Genomic DNA, 18,536 nt, shown 5'->3' with positions numbered 1-18,536 from the left:
AAACCTGGGTGGATTTTTACTTAGGTTGCATTTTCAGAAATACATGTTTTCTTAATTAGCGCTTTATCTAGTCTCCTGTTCTGGCTTAAGAGCAATCTTGGATTTCAACATATAGATATTATAAATAACTGAGTGGGTTTGGCATAAAGTATAACTCTACTAATCAACTTTAAAACCACTGGTTGGGGCCACAGACTTTGAGAGTGGAGGTGGTTGGTTTACAGAGCTCCAAATCTTTTTTTCTTCTCAGCATTGGCGCTGGTTGTGTGTTATCCCGGTCCTAGCCCAGAGAGAGGGTCTAAAAAGGTAAAGCTGACCCTGAATCACTGAAAATACACTGCTTTTATTTTATGGTACACAACAGGAGGGGAGCAGACAACAATCACTGAAATATGGGTGTTAAACAGAAAAGGGACAGCATCAAGCTATTTAGCAATGGCATCCAAAAAGAGACGGACACTGGATGTACAGTAATTTTATTTTATTTTTAGGCAACTCATGAGAACATTATTTACAATACCAGGCTGGCACTGGGAACAAATCTGGTCTCAGATCAGGGAGCTGACATTTAAGAAGCTCAGTTTGGACCTTTCCTTCAAACATTTTTTTACTAAAAATAAGAGATTTTTTCAGCAGAGCTGTGACCTCAGCTAAATGAAATAGTGGATCTGTTGAAGGGAAAACAATCTTGAAATCTTGAATCTACTTTAATCACAAAAGTGCATCTCCTAACTAAAGCTTTTTGGCATGAGAGCAGGTGAGTTGTGTTCACCTTCCACTTGTATAACTTCTTCGCCACTGAAGTCTGGTTTAATAATACAGTCTAACAGGTATAGCTCTTTAATTTTAAATCTGATACACTTCCCTTAAATCAATATATTCAATATTTTACTGATCAAGTAGAGAAACACTTGAAGCCTAATTTACCAAATGTCAGTGTAAGCCATCAAGTTTGTAAAGCAACAAAAAGTGTGCAACCACAGCAAAGTTCTCCTCAGCAGAGATGCGTGGAGTTGGCCCTGCCGTGGAAATTTGGACACCCAGAGGACAGAATGATGTACGGTGAAAACAGAGGGCAGAGACAGGCAGTGATGTCAAGATATAATCAGGCTTTATTACTGGAGTCTCTGAAACTTAAAATCATTCAAACGTCTGGTCTCTTTGATGTTTAGCTCCATGCATCCATCAGTCCATCCCTTTGCCACTTAGTCCATCTGACTTCTACCTCCTGCTCCCTCCTCATCAGTCTTCCAGCGCCAGTGTGTTGAGTTCTTCATCGAGCTCCTCCAGATCTTCTCCCGTGAACAGGTTTTCATCTACCGGTACTTCCTCTTCCTCTTCCTCTTCATCCTCCCCTCCTCCATCCTCCCCTCCGCCCTCTTCCTCTGAAAGCCCGTTGGCCTCGGCGCCACCACAAGCTCCGTTCAGCTGTTCCTCTGCAAGCAGGAGGGGAAAAAAATGCTACTCACACAGCTGACGTTTGTTCATCAGAAGTACTCAGAAGTACTGTGTTTGTTCTCTTACAAAAAAGGGATAAACTTTGACCAGTGTGTTTTTTCTCTCACCGTCGTCTGATTCCGTCGTCTCTGTCTTATTCCTAGAGGTGAACCGGTCCATGGATGCTACAGTAATACCTGTGTTGTCGACCTCTTGTGGAACAAAGCGAGATAAGTCTATGTCCTGGATGTCTGTAGTATCAATCTGAAATTTAAAAGAAGAAAGAAAGAAAAGAAAAAACGTGGAAGGGCTGGAAATGTGAATTTTAAAAAACTCTAGTGTCCAAATAAAATTGCAAGAAAAAAAAGTAATATTAAAATTCTTATCTTTGATGTATACATTTTTCCTTTTCCATAAAATTAGAAAATATCTGAATACTAGTCTAGCTAGGAAGCATAAACCATTGTGACTACATTGGAAAAGCAACAATAAGACAACTGTCAAAAAGGGAATTTTGGGAGACTTGCATGTGTGGATTTAACTAAAGAAAACACTGACATTGTCTCGATATGTGGTACAGATGTGCATGGCTCAACCAATCACTGGTAAGAAGGTTCAACTATCATTAATACTATCAGTAATATTAATATTTATTCACCTATAAGTCTTTTTTCACCAGCTATAAAATACTGAAATACTGGCTTCATATTTGAATGCTTGTTCTCCAGTATAAATCAGTACCTTAACATATCTGCCTGACTACACTGACCTCACAGAGAAACTAAAATAAATCGCTTGAAGTGGTAACACCAACACACTGCATGCCAACATCAAAACATTTATATTTCATACCAACAACGCAAACTATATTAGACACCAAACACAGGTTATTGTGCGGGGACATCTCATTTCAAGTGTGAGAGCCACAGAGCTGAAATCAATATAAACTCACAGACTACAGAAAAACAAGACTGTGGGAGGTTTTTGTCTATTCTAAAACACAGAGCTTCTTTCAAACTGCCTCCAACCAAATCTGTGAGTTTATTGCATTATGCAATTGCTGGAAATTTCACAATTACCTCTTCCTCCTCCTCTTCTTCTTCGTCGGCATATCTAGTGTCGTCAGCTTCATCATCGTCATCATCAACCAGCTCTGGGCGGAATTCGAACACCTCACGGCCGCTCACCTGCAGATAATTAATACAGATAATAATACAAATTGCGTTTGGACATTTTTGCTTCGGCACCGCTGCCAAGGTGAAATTTCACAACCACTGCACTCACCACCAGAGATTTGCCAGCCTTAAAGTCAGCCTTCTTCTTCTCCATTTCCTCCCTTGCTTTGTCCACCTGATAAAACAAAAGCATCAAGTATATCTTGACAAAAATATTTGAAAAAGCTTTAATGATTTCAGTCATTGAAAACCCCCCGAGGAATCAAGTCTTTAATAATATCAGGGAAAAAGTGGGGACTTGGCTCTGACAACCTGATGTTACTACAATGTTTGAATGTGTCCAACCTTCTCCTGCCTTTTCCTTTTCTTCCAAGCCAGGAAAGTCTCCAGAGTTATCCGAGTGACATTTGGACCCAGAGCTGCACGCTGGAGAGAGACAAAGAAAGAAATCTCAGTTTCCGCACTTAAATTAATTAATTTGAGGTAACAGCATGAGGCCACAACATCTGAAGACAGAGACATTTCTTAGCATTCAATTATAATATCTCAGTCTTAGCTTATGTCCTCTCTTAACAGCAAGTTTTGCTGTTTTTCAATACTGAGTAGAAATAGTTTACTTTCATAATTACATATGTTGAATTGTTAGCAAACATCCTAAGTAACACATTCAAAAATAATCCAAAACAGCAGCACTGACCGCGACACCAATTTATATTAAGCAGTTTTGTATTCATGTTTAAACATCGTTCCACTACCCTGCAGAGGTCACATAGTTTGCTCACATTTATTAGCACTGCTGTCACTAAATGTCTAGATGTCTGCAATGATACGTAATCTCATCTGTCTGGACTAAACTATTTGAAACGTACTTTTCTTAAGAAATCATAACCGATTCAGATACATGTTTGCACTCAGCTTGGACTAGGTGAGGCTGCTGCTATTGGTTGTGATGTGTGTGCCATTACAGAAACACCAGTAGTGATAACATTCACACGTAAAGCTTTAAGCTGGAGACGTGAATGTTTGCAGAAGCTCTAAACACAGACAACTTAGCTTTCTGTTTCAGATGGCATTTTTTTAATAGTTAAACTGTCCAACATGATTTCAACAGAAACTGCTATAAAGTTTTAACAAAATGCAGTGACTTCTTCAACATGGTGTCAATCAGTCTGGATCAAAGTGGTTCCAGTCTGTTCCTCTAGCTGCAAAAAATACAATGGCTCAATCCCAGACGATTTGTTTCTTATATTGTAAGTAACACTAGTAATTGTATAACCAATGACAATTTGGTCTAATGGGACCATATCGAGCAACAACTGACCAGTGGACCCTGGGACTACCGCTCTCCTATTGACCTGCCTACTTGGAGCATTAGTTGAGGCATTTAATCACTCAGCACCCACATAAAGGTTTCACAGCTTCTGTTTGGTTTGGTACGTGAACCTCCACACCAGGCTGAGCCAGCCTTTTGAAGTTAAAGGAGAAAAGTGCAAAGTTGTCTATGGTAAAAACGGTTTGCATATCAGCAATACCCAAGACAGCAGCCTCACTTTTACACCTTCCAGTCCATCTCATTCAATAGTTGAACTCTGTGCTGCTGTTACTCACCTCAAAGGTTCCCTAAAGCACGCTGTTGTAGTTATCCTTACCTCACTCTCTATAAGTTCCTCCAACGAGATCTCTTCCTCTGTCTCCTCCTTCTTCTTGTCTTTTTTCAGTACAAAACCGGGAGGCAGAGCATGCCGGTACATACAATTGTCGCCCCCTGCGGGACACACCCAGAACCAGCCGTACTTATTGTTTTCTATGGCCTCCAAGAAGTACTTACACACCTGCAGACAAACAAGTGTGAGTTAGCAACAGTAAAGCAGACAAAATCGTGTATTATTATTGGTATTAGTTGACTGAACTGTTAGATGGACTGTCTTTGAGGAATTTTGTTTAGAGCCAAAAGACTCTTGGGAACAAACTGAGAGGAAAAAAGCACATTTTTTTCCCTAGATTTGGTTTTCTCTGCTTCTTCTTTATCCAGCAAACATCCTGAACTCCCTGCATTTCACCTTACCACACAAACAAGTCCGTTTCCCACACTCTCATTAAACCACCTGATGAAAACACAGACGACCAGCAAATATCTAGCTCCTTGTCTTCATTCACTAATTAACAGACTTACGATTTGTGTTTTGGCTTTCTTCTTCTCAGCTTCTCCGTGTTTTTTGTTGACGACTTCCTCTAGTTTCTTCTCATCCCAGTTCTCCATAGTGTCTGAAAGCAGCACATCACAGTCTTTCAGCATGGGGTATGAATTCAAATCACTAAAATGCCCAACACCCTCTCCTGTAGCTCATAAAAATAGCTCACATTGGCCTTTTTTGTACAAGGATGGGGCTCTAAGATAGTAAGACGTAGCAGAACTTTCAGTTAATTTTCAAAGGAAAAACAAACAAACATGGTAGGCATGATGGACCACCCGTCCAGGTAAAGTCAATAAAGGAGATAAGGCAAAGGCCTGGTTAATTTAATGAAGTGTTCATCATTGAATTTTAAGTCCAGATATCAGTAGTTGAAATAAACTCAGAATGAGGTTTATTTGCATTACAGGGGAAAATATTGACTATTTTATTCAGGAAAAATAAACAAAGCTGCCATAAAGTAGGCTTAAGACCCATGTAATCATAACTAAATATCAAATCAAGCTGTTTACATATTTAGCAGATGGTTGTCTTCTTAATTTATCTGAATAATATAAAATGATAAACAGATTTGCTAAGAGAAATCATGATGCAGATGTTGATATCATGCAGCAATAACCCCCCTTTCAATATGTACAGGTTAACTGTGATGTCTACCAACCTTTCTCCAGGTCTTCATCTCTTTCGTCTACATAGACGCTTCTCTTTTCACATTTCCTCTCCATGGATAGATCATGGCTGAACTTGCACTTGTCTCCTTTAGTACACTGACCCTGCTTAAAGAACGCACACAACACTGATTTTGGATCAACACCTGCAGGAAATAAAGAGAGAAAAAAGATCAATCATCTTTTCTTATCAAATTTAACACATCAAATGATTCATCTCCTGTGTGTCACATGCTGTGTGTTACCTTTGCTGACTTTCTGAGCAACAACTACGGGTTTAAAAAGCTCATTGAGTTCATCCAGCTCTTTCTTCTTATCATTCTTCTTGGTGGTCTTTTCTGCCTCAGCCTGGGCAATCTAAACACGACAAATTCAGCCACATTTAAAGATTATCTTACTTACAAAAGATTTAAGGAAGACAGCAAGTAGAGTGAGCAAAAGTAAGAGAAGAATGTTTGGCTTAAGGATTAAGAAGATACACAAGGATGAAGGCAGAAAGAAATACAGAAGGCAAGAACAGTTCGCCAACCTGTCTGGCACTTTGTTGTCCATATTTGACTTGCTGAGTAACATTCTTGATGTACTTCTGCTGCTTGGCCCCTTTTTTGTTCTTTAAGCCAAATGTCTTATCCTACAAAAAACAAACAAACAAACACAAGAGCCCAAACAAATCTTTATTAATTGTCACTTTTATAATACAATTCCAAACACAAAGCCTGAGTGAGTGTTACATCACAACAACAAGGAGTACAGTGAAATCCACTTGACACATCTGCAATATCAGGCCATGGTTCACTTTTCCATCCATACCTAGTTGAAGTGTGCTAGTCAGGTGAAAACTCTAAAGTTTTAAGATCGCTTAAAGAATGAGTGAATTGATTTTCTTTTGCACATATCACAGCAAAAATTATCACACAACCAAAACCGAGATTGTAGTCTTGGTTCAGTCTTGTTAGGCTCATTATGCAAAGCATAACCTCCAAGTTTGCTTTTATTGCATAGATCCTTTAAAATAATGCTGATGCATCTGTTCTCTTTCGTTTGACTAACAGCAACATGAGGCCAGTGGTCAGGGATTTCAGAGAAACCAAAATTTGTCTCAGCAGACCAAGTCTGTGAAAAGTTAGACTATCGACAAGGAACAGATCATAAATGCATGTCTAATTCAACAAATACTGACACACTTGTTCAAAATCTGACATACAGCTATGATAAAAAATTAGCTCACTAAACATCATTACTCAGGGTAATTTTCACAGCGATTAGAACTGAAGGCTATGGTTGGCCTTCTGCGGCACTGTATCGCTCTGTCTAAATGTTTTATTTAGGCACTACCTTGCCTGCAGCACTCATCCCAAGTTTCATCTTTATTTAGTTCACGTTCATTCTTTATTAAAAACCCACAGGCCCAATTTATCATCCACCATAACAGTAGGCTTTGATTTTAACAGGTGGTATTGAACCAAGAGTGCAATATGTGGCTCATCTATGTGTTTAAATAGTTATTTTACCAACAACAAAAGTCACACCTACAGCCTGGCTCAACACCATTTTCTGTTGTAAAATTAAAAACTTTGCAACTGAAAGCAAGAGTTGCTTGTCTGGTGTTAAGGAAACTGAATTATGAAGTTGCATGTTAAAAACTTCGAGCACAAACTGCGCCCCTTTCAAAATTTACTTGAAATTCCCGCTGCTAAACTTAACCACAACAGAAAACATGTAAGCGACCGGAAGACGCTGATAACATTAAGTGTTGTTTCAGTAAAAAACTAAATACACACAAATTGAGCTTGAAATTACTCATTTCTAGCCCGTTTACATCACTGAAACAGACTGAAATGTGTTTCCTGAGCAGTCCTGAGGCCGGTCAGAAAACAGGCCTTTCACTCTGCGCCTTCGTGCCCGTTTGTGTTTAAAACCATGAATAAAACCTCATAAAACACTACATAAGCTTTAACATAATGTTTGTAATTCTTACATGCGTCTTCAACAGGGGATATTAACCTTAAAGCAATAACTGTGGACACTTGCTCATGCGGCGGGACGGCCCTGATAGCAGCTTAGCTTTATCGGTTAGCTGCATGCCTTCGTCGAGAGTCAGCTAGCTTTAGGTTTAACTATACCCGAAGGGGCCTTTAGTAGAATACTACTAACTATGGAAATATGGACCGAACAATTAGAAGGCACTGACAACTGCCCAGAGGCCAGAACAACTTTACGATTCACCTGTCAGCACTTGCGATAGCCTGGGTTAGCCGTATGCTAGCTTATCAGCTAGGGTTAATCAACGACACGCTAACTCGTGTAACTTTTACCTCAATAATCTTTTCCTTTTTCTTCTCCTGAGTTTTTTTATTTCCCCCGGGCTGGGCGGGTTTCTTCGGAGGCATGCCGGCTCAGGTACAGCTCTCTCAAAATGCGTGAAGCTGTTCAATATCTTTATTAATATGGTGATTTTGCAGGGGAGTCAGCTCCACATTACCCGCTTGTTGCTAGCACCGCAACAGCGCCTTCTAGGCCACATGTGAGTTGTTGATGTTCTGTGACGTCAACACGCACCCCGAGAGGCAGGATGGGTACTGTAGTCTGTAGAAAAATCAGACTCAGAATACTTTATTAATCCCTAAGGAAATTATGTAATCCCTAAGGAAATTGCAAAACACGTCTAGTTCAGGGGTGTCAAACATAAGGCTCTTCTTCCTCTTCTTCTTCTTCTTCTTACAGTGGTGGTGCAGGACATGTATGAAGACATGGTGAGATGGTAAGATGTATTTAAGGTGCGGGTAGGATTAATTTAGGGATCAGCTCTGAGCCCATTCTTGTTTGCAGTGATGATGGACAGGTTTACAGTTGCGGTCAGGCACGAGTGTCCATGGACTGCAATGTTTGCAGACAACACTGTGATCTATAGTGATATAAGGTAGCAGGCTGAAGAGTCTGGAGAGGGGGAGGTATGCTTTGGAGAGAAGAGGAATGAAAGTCTGTAAAAGATGTGTGTGGATGACAGGAAGACAGGTGTAACAGTGAAGCTGCAGAGAGCAGATGCAGTGAAGGTAGAGTTTAAATACCTGGGGTGAACCATCCAGAGCAAAGTTCCCAGAGTGTTCACAAACTAGTTGCTTGTCCTCAGCAGAGATGGTTACTGTAATCTGATTGCTTTTTTCAGGTAATGAGTAAAGTAAGGGATTACTATTACAAAAACGGTAATTAGATTACCGTTACTTTCCCGTAGGAACGCTGCGTTACTGCGTTACTAAAACCATGATTTTTTTTGCGAGAATGTCTCATGACAGTGATGTAAGCGAGTGCGCCGTTCGTGACAACAGCTGTGTGCAGATCAACAGTGGATCATATATCGAGTGCAGGAGAGAGTATGAGCGTGCAGCATTTAAAGCTTGGAAGTACTGACCTTACTTTGAGTTTGATTCCATAAAAAGTGACAAAAGCATTAGTGTACATTGTGCGTGGGAAGAAAACTTCTTTTTACAGCGAACCCCCCCCACCCCTAAACTTCCAAGCAAGCACCGGGAGTGCGCTACCACGTAATGGGAAACTCACAGAGAAACTCGCGGATTCTTCAACTGACCGCTGCGGCACACCTGCACCAGGGTAAACCTCCGCCTACCCCACTCCTGCTTTACAGGTGAAAATAGAGCAACAGGACCGCTAGTCTTTGATGTTATTTATTTTCTGCTGTGTTTTACTTGCATCTATTTGAAAGAGTGAGTGTAAACACACAAAAATGTATATTTTATGTGCTGGAATGTGCAGAAAATAAGTTTAAATGTTAAACAAATTTCTTCCAGTCAGAGAATGTTGCATATAATTAAATTTTTGGTTGATGCATAAAGTTAAAAGATTAAAACTAATAAAACAAGTTTTAAAAAGAGACTTTTCCATTTGATTACATTTTGTATGATGGATTATGCAGAAAAAGTAAAATTGGGCTAAAAGATCTATTGCTTTATCACCTATTCAGGTTGTAAATCGTGTTTTTAAAAAGTAACTAAGTAATTAATTACTTTTTAAAATATGTAATCAGTAAAGTAACGGGATTACTTTTTTGGGGAAGTAATCAGTAATTAGTTACTGATTACTTTTTTCAAGTAACTTGACCAACACTGGTCCTCGTGTCATTTCTTTTGTATCAATTTGTATTAAGTCTTTATTTTCCCAGTATGTTTTCTTTTCACCTCCTGCTTTATTTTGTGAGTTTACTGTTACTCATGCTTTACCTTTGGTTTCACTTCCTGTGTCTCGTCTTATGCAGTTCATTTCAGCCGTGTCTCACCATCAGAAACAAGAACAGGCTCAGGACCTGAGTGTCTGCATCTGGCTCCTACTCACAAGTTTCAGTGTGCATATACTGCAGACTATGATACCGGGTTTGAAGCCATTTGATTGCAGTTATAAGATTTAACCATCTGGTGTCAGTATTGCAATATATGTCAGCTGAAGCAAGACGCTTCAAGAAGTTGTACATTAAGAAAAGAGGACCTCACTCATTTAACGGTCAAGTGTAAACAAAATTCAGACATATATTGTTAGAGAGCCCAGAATTATTTGAGGGCACGGACTTTCTGTGTTTTGGAAAACTAACTGGATAATGAGGAAAACAGATCTGCAGTGTTACAAGTATTTAGTTATTACAAAAACATCTTCAAAATTATTTGAAATGCTGCCTGCAAGGTGAGGTGATATAATGAGGCCACTATGAGAGAGTACTTACTTTACAGTTTCTTTTGACAGATTAATGTTGCAGCCTCAAACAGCAACCAAAAGATCAAGAAGTGGCTCAACTCAGGAGACTTGAGAAGGACCACATGCCTAAATTGGAGTTTGGTTGAATGACTTTGGAGTATTTGATTACACGGGTACTGAGAAATCAGCAGAAAGGAGATGTGTGTTTCTATCATAGGCGGTAGATAAAAAAGGTTATTAGAGAGCCACCATCTGGCCACTGAAAATAAGACTGTTTTATTAGCATTTTACTCTTTTTTTTCACCGTTTGATTAGACCACTAGTCAATTAATTTCAACTTTGGTATGACTTTTACTGGCTGAGTAATGGATCAGCCCCTATCTGCAAACCCTCTGTGGTTTGCTGTGAGGAAAATTATAGGAAGCACAAAAAGAAGAGAAAGAGCAGGAACAAAGCTACAGTTGGGTGCATTTGTAGAAGAAAAGAAAGAAAAGCACCCCTTTGTCATCGCTGCAAGGTGGAGAACTAACCAGCAGGGGTTTTACCGCTTCAGCTGCTGATTTAACTTGATTTAATTAGATTTCACTTAAGTTACTAATGTGAATTGGTTTGGCACATTTGAAATGTGTGGCCTTCATCCACATCATGCCTCGGTTCATCGGCCACTTCACTGTTCAGAACGTGTGTGTGTGCAAATGTGTGTATGTGTCGCACAAGAAACCGAGGCACAGACAAGAGCCAAAATGGGTCACACATGCCTGCTCCTTTTGGGCTCTCATTTGCGCTCATGTCTTTTAATGAGTCCTGGTTTTCAAGGGTAAGGGACAACATTTACTCAGTTTGGGTGCTCTTATAATGGCAGTACTAGTTGTGCACTTTAATGAGTCCCAGAGTGAGACAATGAATTAACTCTAGTAACAGCATCCTTGGCTGAAAATGTGTTATCAAGCCATGTGTTACCAGACATTTCTCTCTGCTCGCATGCTCTGCTGCAACTTTATTTTATTCCATGCAATGCGGAGACTTTTTATTTCTAACACACTTATCATGCATGGCGCTTTTCCACCTTGCAAATATGTGTGCGTCTATGTGTGCGCGAGTGTGTGCATACAATAACCTATATTGACACTACCGCTGACTGCATGGCTGAAGGCTAGATTTTAAGACAACAGAGGCTGGTAATATTGCCTCAAGCAAACTTTCCCTGTGTGTTTCTTTCTCTTGCGCCTCCTTTTTTCTTTCTCTCTGAACGTCTTTGTCTCTCTGAGTGGAGTATAATAAATCACTATATCTGCTAGAAGAGCATTTTCCCTATAACCTCGCTCTTCATATTCATACAAACATCGATCCTCTCTGCAGAGGGCATTATGTCACGCGCACACGCACACACACACACACACACACACACACACACACACACACACACACACACACACACACTGAAGCACACACTCGAATGCACTTGAATCCAGAGATGCCTGCAGATGGAAAGAAAACATCTCCGGCCTAATTAAGAAAGCACAACAGTCGATCTTCTTCCCATGGTAGCCGAGAAAACTTGACACTGCGCAACCTGTAACCGTCTCATTTTTCTGAGGCAATAATCAAAAGCATCCTGGCATTCAGTCTGCCTCAGCCTCCTCCTGCTTCCAAGGACAAACTGCAGCACCTTGTCTGTACCGCTAACTTGCTGAGCAGGTCATCGGCTGTCAGCTGCTCCCCATCAAGGTGCTGCACGACACCAGGGGCGAAGAAAAGGGCAGGAACGATAATCTCCAGCCAGGCCCACCCAGGCAACCTCCTGCTCCAAAAGCAAAAACATGTAACTCCACTGTAGATTGGGGAAAAGTGTTCTGCTGCATAAAGACCTTGACCACCCATCACCTCAGGGCTTTTTTCTCTGCACACTGCTGAGATCCCATCATCCCGCGGTGCTCCCCGCAACCCAGGACTTATTCAGTGCTAAAGTTCCTCTCTTTTTTTTCTTTTTGGTGTAATGCACATTCCCCTCAACCTGCCTTGTCTACATTTACTTCAGAAGATGGTTTCTTACAATTCTGACAGTCCCAAGAGAACAGATGTGAACTTGTTGTATTTAGCTTTATGCTCTGTGTTCAGGTAATAACCAATAGCAGTAGCAAGAGTGATAGCGAGAGACGGTGCTTTTTTTTATCTGGGAAAAGGGGAGAATCGTATCCTTTTACTGATAACACAACTCGTCTGCTGCATGCATTGTACTCAGGTCCCTTGAGGCTACTGTCGGTGGAGAGATTGCTGTGTATTCCTGCTCTCGTGGTGGATTTCTGTCCCGCCGTGTGAGAGTTGAAAGTCGGTGCAAAATGAAGAGTCTAGAAAGGAGCGCTTTGCTCGCTAATCCCAAGGGACTGACACCAAAACAGGATGTTTAGCTTACTGTTGATGTTTCAGATAACTGAAGAATGTGGGACTGCAATTGTAGTGCTTTTAAGTTTCAATATCAGTGTAGCTACACTGGAAATATCTGGAGTGATTTATGGAAAAACAGAACACCAAACAAGAAGATGGGCTCGAAACATTTGAGATATTTACCAGTAGCTATTTTTAAAACATGTTAAACTATTTTCAGCAGGATTTTTCTCTAACTAGCTGTCCCATTATTCACTCACTGCAGGAAAAATACGCAGGCTTCTTCTCACAATTGGATAAAGTTGTTTGTAAACCTATTACTGTCAGTCATAAGTGCTACCACCAATTCATTTTAGCAGAAGCACCAGCAGCACTGATAACCGATTTTAGGTTTTCAGCATTTCGGCTATTGACTCCCTGCAGGGTTTTATCATCTCATGCTTGCCTGTGTGGCATAAAACTGTTGGTTGTTTTTGTGATTTTACTCATTCCTACATTTTATTGCATTCCTTCTGTGCCTTTTTATTGTGTATTCCTATTTCATTATTTTATTGTTAACTCCATCTGCAAACCATATTCATCTCAGGGGACAATAAATATTGAATTGAACCGCACTCAGTCGTTTCAGGGAAGATTGGAAGGTGGGGGTTTACTGCCTGATAACTGGAAACATGAATGAATGAGTGAGAACATTGGTGGGGAAAGTCAAAGGATTAGACAGAGTAGTGTTCATGGCTTTAAACCGTAGCACATTATCAGTAAAAAAACAGAAAAAAAATCAGATAAGAAGTCTTTTAAAGTGCTCACAAAATGAAAATGATAGTGTTTAGGTTTTGGAGCTGAGCTTGAACTCCACCGCCTGAGAAATATCTCAAGAAAAGGTTTAACTTTAGAAGTTTAAACTTTATCCTCAAACTTAATTTGATGTCTTTGTAAGTCTTTAAGTAAATGCTACATTAGCCTCAATTACACATGATAAAAAAAAATAGGGACACATACAGTCTTACTGTCACAGTCTTCCAGGTGTGGCGCCTGTCTGTTTCTCTTTCTCTCTCCTATCCATGTGACTGGAGGCAATGTTGTGAGTTAACCAGTCTGTTTCAGTGCTGAGCATGGTGTCAGGAAACCCAGGGCAGGCGCACCAGTGTTTAAAGCTGGCTTCCACCACCACCTGTTGCCAGATTTTTAACCTATGCATACGTTAGCATGGCGCTTACCTGCTTGTTTGTATCCTCATGGACCTTGTACTTGTCTGCCCACCTGGAGAGTGTGCCTCACCCGCTCTCACTGCCCTTGCTGCTGTAACATCTCTACTCTGAGGACTCAAATATTGGAAACCTTAGCCTGAGGAAAGAGAGGAAAACTGCAGTAACAGTGTTTGCCCCCTGCCTAAAGTATACTTACCTGCTTATTTAGAAACTTGTCCAAGTCCCCTGCAGCTTGTGAATGATCAGCTTACCAGAAAGATTACTTACCTAATCTGTTTCACTGTTTACCTGCAAGTATTCCCCGCTCTTGTTGCTCAGAGAATTGCTCATTAAAACTACTGACCTTTTTCAGTGTTCTGCATTTGAGGTTTAAATCCTTCTGGATAACATTACCACTTACTGGTCACACATTACATACATTATTAGAATGATGACATAATAATAATGCTTCAGAGGGTGTAGTAACAAGGTTTGTTTCAGCACTGCCTCTGTGCAGGAAGTTCATACATAACCATCAAAACTTAGGGCACCTGCAAGAATCATTTGCACTCGCTTTCAAGACTGCATTTGGTTCCATCACTGCAGGAAGATCTATGTTAAAAAAATTTGTTAATCCCTTAAAAAAAGACAGTTTCAAGTGAAATTTAAATAATTTCATTTTGCCGTCATTTTTAAAAGTAATACAAGCGCAGATATTAGCCCTTTTTCTCATCTCCCACCAAATGTTTAGCCAAAACGGGGGTGAGATATGACTTGGAAGAAATGGAAATTTAACACCCACAACAGGGCAAACTCTGTTGGACGCAATTCACCTTATGGGGATTAAATAATAAAAAAACACTGACATGCACTGAAAATGAACGGGGTGTAAAGATACTACAAAATGTTTCACACATGTGAATGGATAATGTGGAATTAATTTTAATCAGTTACCACTCAATACTGTACATCATCTCAAAGATTAAACCTATTTAACAGATAACTAAATGTCTTTCTATAAAGTTAATGCTTAAAACTCAGCAACTGTTTAGTAAAGAATATGAAAAATCAAGAGAAGAAGTCACACAATAAAAACTCAGATTATTATAGCAGAATGTTCAGAGATTACAAACTCCCAGAGATAATTAGACTTCAAATAAAAAATGAAGACTTTCATTCCAAAATTAGATATCTGCCACTTGGCAAAAAAAAGAGATATATATATATTTTCCACCTACCAGCAGATGATTGCTGGCAGTAAAGCTCAGCACTATTATAGTTAGGAGTCGTGTCACGTTCGCTCGGCGAATTGTTACAAGTTAAGGACTTAATAAACTGTGTTTCTGAAATATTAACAGGTGAAATTCAGACAGTAAGGACAAATTTATTGCAGCTTGAAATGAAACCTGTAAATCACTTTCAGTTCCATGAGTGAGACTCTTGTTATTGCCAATAAAAGAATACAGATGAACATTTCACCTGCTGCCAGTCACAGCTTGTCCAAGCCTTGCAGGCATGCCTGCTTTTTAATATTCTTTTGTTTTTATTAAAACAACATGGAGGATAATTTACAAGCATAAACTGTTTAAACTTGGAATAAATAAAGGGAGCGATGCTCTTCTGGAGTCCAGTCACGTCTTGTGTGAGAAGCATGCAGCTCAACTCCAACTATTTTGATTAGAGTTGAAATGAACTCCGTGTTAATGATCTGAGCGTTTCAGTTAAGATTTGCAATCAGCTAAATGGCTCAATTTAGAACAACTGAAATAAACCAAATAATTAATTTGGAAGTGTTCGGAAAGAGCTAAAAGATTAATTTCTGAGAGTGGCAAAGAAGTAAATGATTTATCTGGGAAGAAGTGGAAGGAGCTTAATGTTGAATGGAAGCAAGCGATTCATTCAAAGGAGTCGGTCCTAAATGACTCTGAGCCAGCTTCATCCTGAAGTTAAAAATAGACTTTCAGCGGTTGAAGAAGATCACTGCACACATATGCATGCACACCCACATGCACATATGCATGGCTATTGGTGCACGTGCTGTCGCCATGCAAATGCACACAAATGAAGATACGGGAACCACAAAACACCACAATTACATTTTGTGAAATTTCAAATGAAAAAAGAAAAAGAAACTTGCTCACACACACAGCCGGTGTCACACTTTCTGTCACTAGCTCTCTTTTTTGTTCTCTCACTTGCTGACACACAAACACACACATTCTCTGACACAATCGCACAAACACTGAAACACTGTCGCTCTCGCTCGCTCTCGGTCTCTCTCTCTCTCACACACACACATATATACACACACACTCTTGCGCTCTGGCTCATGAATTAAAGAGCAGAGCTGGTCCAGGGGGAAGAAATTATTCAGGCAGATCTGCTCTCTGACAGAGGAGTGGGAGGGAGGGAAGAGAGGAATGGAAAGGGAAAGAGGGAGAGGGAAGGGGGGAGGAAGAGGATGCAAAGACAGGAGGGAAAAGGAGAGGAAAAAAGGGGATGGAGAAAAGAAGAGGGGAGAGAAGAAAAGGACCTTTAATAAGGAATGCACTGATTTGACATAGAGAGGCGATCGAACCCCCAGTGGTGCACTGCATGAGTGCATGTGTTTCAGTTCTGTGTCTCCCCAGCCCTCCCCCCTGGCCTGTGTGTGCTTCTTTATTGACTCTCTGTGTAATGGATGTGGGAATGCATGTATCTGTTTCTTTGTGAGGTTATGTTAGTACCTGTGTGAGCATTCAGGTGTGTGTGTGTGTGTGCGTGCCACTTTCATGCTGCTGGATGGCAAGTTTCTCTTTTAGTCTAACTTCACATGTTGCATTAAAACAGGTGATAAGAGACGTTTTCTGTCCAAGCTCCCCGATGAGGTGAAAATTAAAGGGAAAAACCTGCTGAACAGCCATCTAACCGCAGCACACAGGACATATATCAAAGCTAGCTCTGAATTTTCCACAGTGTAAGGTTGGATAGATTAGAGGTCCTCACATGTCCAAACCACTCTTATCTAAGCAGTACCACAAACTATTTTTTGATTTCAAATGAAATTTGAAAGTTAGACACCCCAAAATTGATTGAGGAAGCGTGTTATTTCAGAGATAGGTGAGATATGAAAACCAAAGTCCAGTATGACTAACGGATCAGTGAAGGCTTATCAGAGGCTAAAATACAGCAGCTCTAGACAGTTATCAGTTGTGCAGTTATTTTATCTTTAAATGTTAAAATAATGATTTAAATGATAAAAAATCAACTTTCTGGTAAAAAAGTCTTGTCGGTCAGGAATACGTGGTTGAAGGGCTATTGCTGCATGATGTTGGTTTCTCAATTATCATGACTTTCCTTACTTCCCTGTTATTCCAGGCACAGACCTTTGTTAGTCATCTTTAATATTAGTCTTTCTGTCACAGTTTCTGTTATTTATCTTTTGGTCATTTCCTGTTTTAACTGGAAGATTAGTTTGCTGTTGCTTGCTTACACTGTGGGTTTTCAGTAATAATAAAGTTTGACTTTTGTTCCCTTTGACCTGTGTGTGCGTTCTTTTTCTGAAAGGATGGCCCTTTTAATGCAGTCAGTTTGAACACAGCATCAAGGTGCATTCAAACAGGAAGACACCAAGAGCTACATGGGACCGGACACCACAGTGACATGTCAGTGAACTTCAAAGACCTGTAGCGATGACTGGTGAACTAAGAATGATAAATAGAGCAAGCAATTTAATAAGGTACCACTGGAAAAGAAAACATAATTGACTCACATATTTAGGTACATGTACCAACAAAATCAGAGCCTGGAATGTCCATTAGTAACCAGCTACAGCTACAAAGCACCATATTGTCCCTCATATGTCCAATCTTTGTTCTTTATTTCTTAGTTTAAAATCTTTGTGTTATGATCCCAGGTTCAACTGTGGGCTTTTGAACCTCTGATGGTGAATTCTTTGTTTGGTGTTATAGTTTTGCTTTTTGACCTTCGTGTTTTCTTCAGCATGTTTGGAAGCTTTAGTTTTATTATAATTTAGCCTTAGTATTTGAGTTTATGTTATTTACTTATTTGTTTACTGGTCTATCCTCAAGTTTATTCATGTGTCTCTGTTCTCACTTCCTGTTTTATTAAAAACAATTAATCTAGTCTGAATACTTGCGAATTCAAACACACGCAGTGAAAGTGAAGGTGATTTGAGATGTTGCCTCTTTAAATGTGGACACACTGCGTAGTCCTGTTTTATTATTAGCCTTAATATTTTTATTCTTGAAGTTTTTAGAGTGTCTTTGCATCAAAATAATCCTTATTAATATTTTACTGGTCCTCAGGGCAGCTCTTCTGATTGGCTGGACAATAGATTGTGTAGGGCTTCTTTGCTCACAGGCAAGGTTGTGTGCCTGAGAAGCGTAGTAGGGATATTCCCTCTGACTAACATCATACAGACCCTGGAATAGGAGGAAAACTTCCCTGAAACAAAGCATTTAGAGCAGTATGAAGCCTGAACTTTTAGATCACAGGGATTCGTTTTGTATATACATTGACTTATTTAGAAAACATTTAGTGCAAATTAAAACAAAATTAAACATTTAGAATTGGATCAAGATCAAATCAGCCATACAAAATGCATGTAGTCCACCTCGTCCATATAATTCACATTTTCATGAATTAAAAGCATTGATTATCCTGGAGAAAAAAGAATAAAAATCAGAATTTTTTAAAAATTCTAATATTATAGGGTCTCTACTTTACAATATAAAGCCCCTCGAGATGCTTGTAAATTGTTACGATATCAACAAAATTGAACTGAAACTA

General features: G+C 39.7%; 1 protein-coding gene across 1 annotated transcript; it reads right to left on the bottom strand.

Annotated features, from left to right (window-relative positions):
* Positions 1 to 465: 465 nt before the first annotated feature.
* On the bottom strand, positions 466 to 7,981 carry zc3h15 (zinc finger CCCH-type containing 15). Its single transcript, XM_085369004.1, has 11 exons — positions 7,788 to 7,981; positions 6,002 to 6,103; positions 5,718 to 5,829; positions 5,466 to 5,618; positions 4,786 to 4,877; positions 4,262 to 4,444; positions 2,958 to 3,038; positions 2,722 to 2,787; positions 2,517 to 2,624; positions 1,566 to 1,701; positions 466 to 1,436 (listed from the first exon to the last, which is right to left on the bottom strand). Exons 1-11 carry the CDS (start codon positions 7,860 to 7,862, stop codon positions 1,243 to 1,245), a joined length of 1,302 nt encoding a protein of 433 aa, XP_085225130.1. The 5' UTR covers positions 7,863 to 7,981; the 3' UTR covers positions 466 to 1,242.
* Between the last annotated feature and the right edge of the window lie 10,555 nt (positions 7,982 to 18,536).

The sequence above is a fragment of the Diplotaxodon limnothrissa genome, linkage group LG13, assembly GCF_057381915.1.
Source record: "Diplotaxodon limnothrissa isolate DT_005_m linkage group LG13, D_limnothrissa_male_GT1.1, whole genome shotgun sequence".
NCBI classification, from domain to species: Eukaryota; Metazoa; Chordata; class Actinopteri; order Cichliformes; family Cichlidae; genus Diplotaxodon; species Diplotaxodon limnothrissa.
The sequence above is the reverse complement of the archived record's forward strand: the minus strand, read 5'-3'. Positions and strand labels throughout refer to the sequence as shown.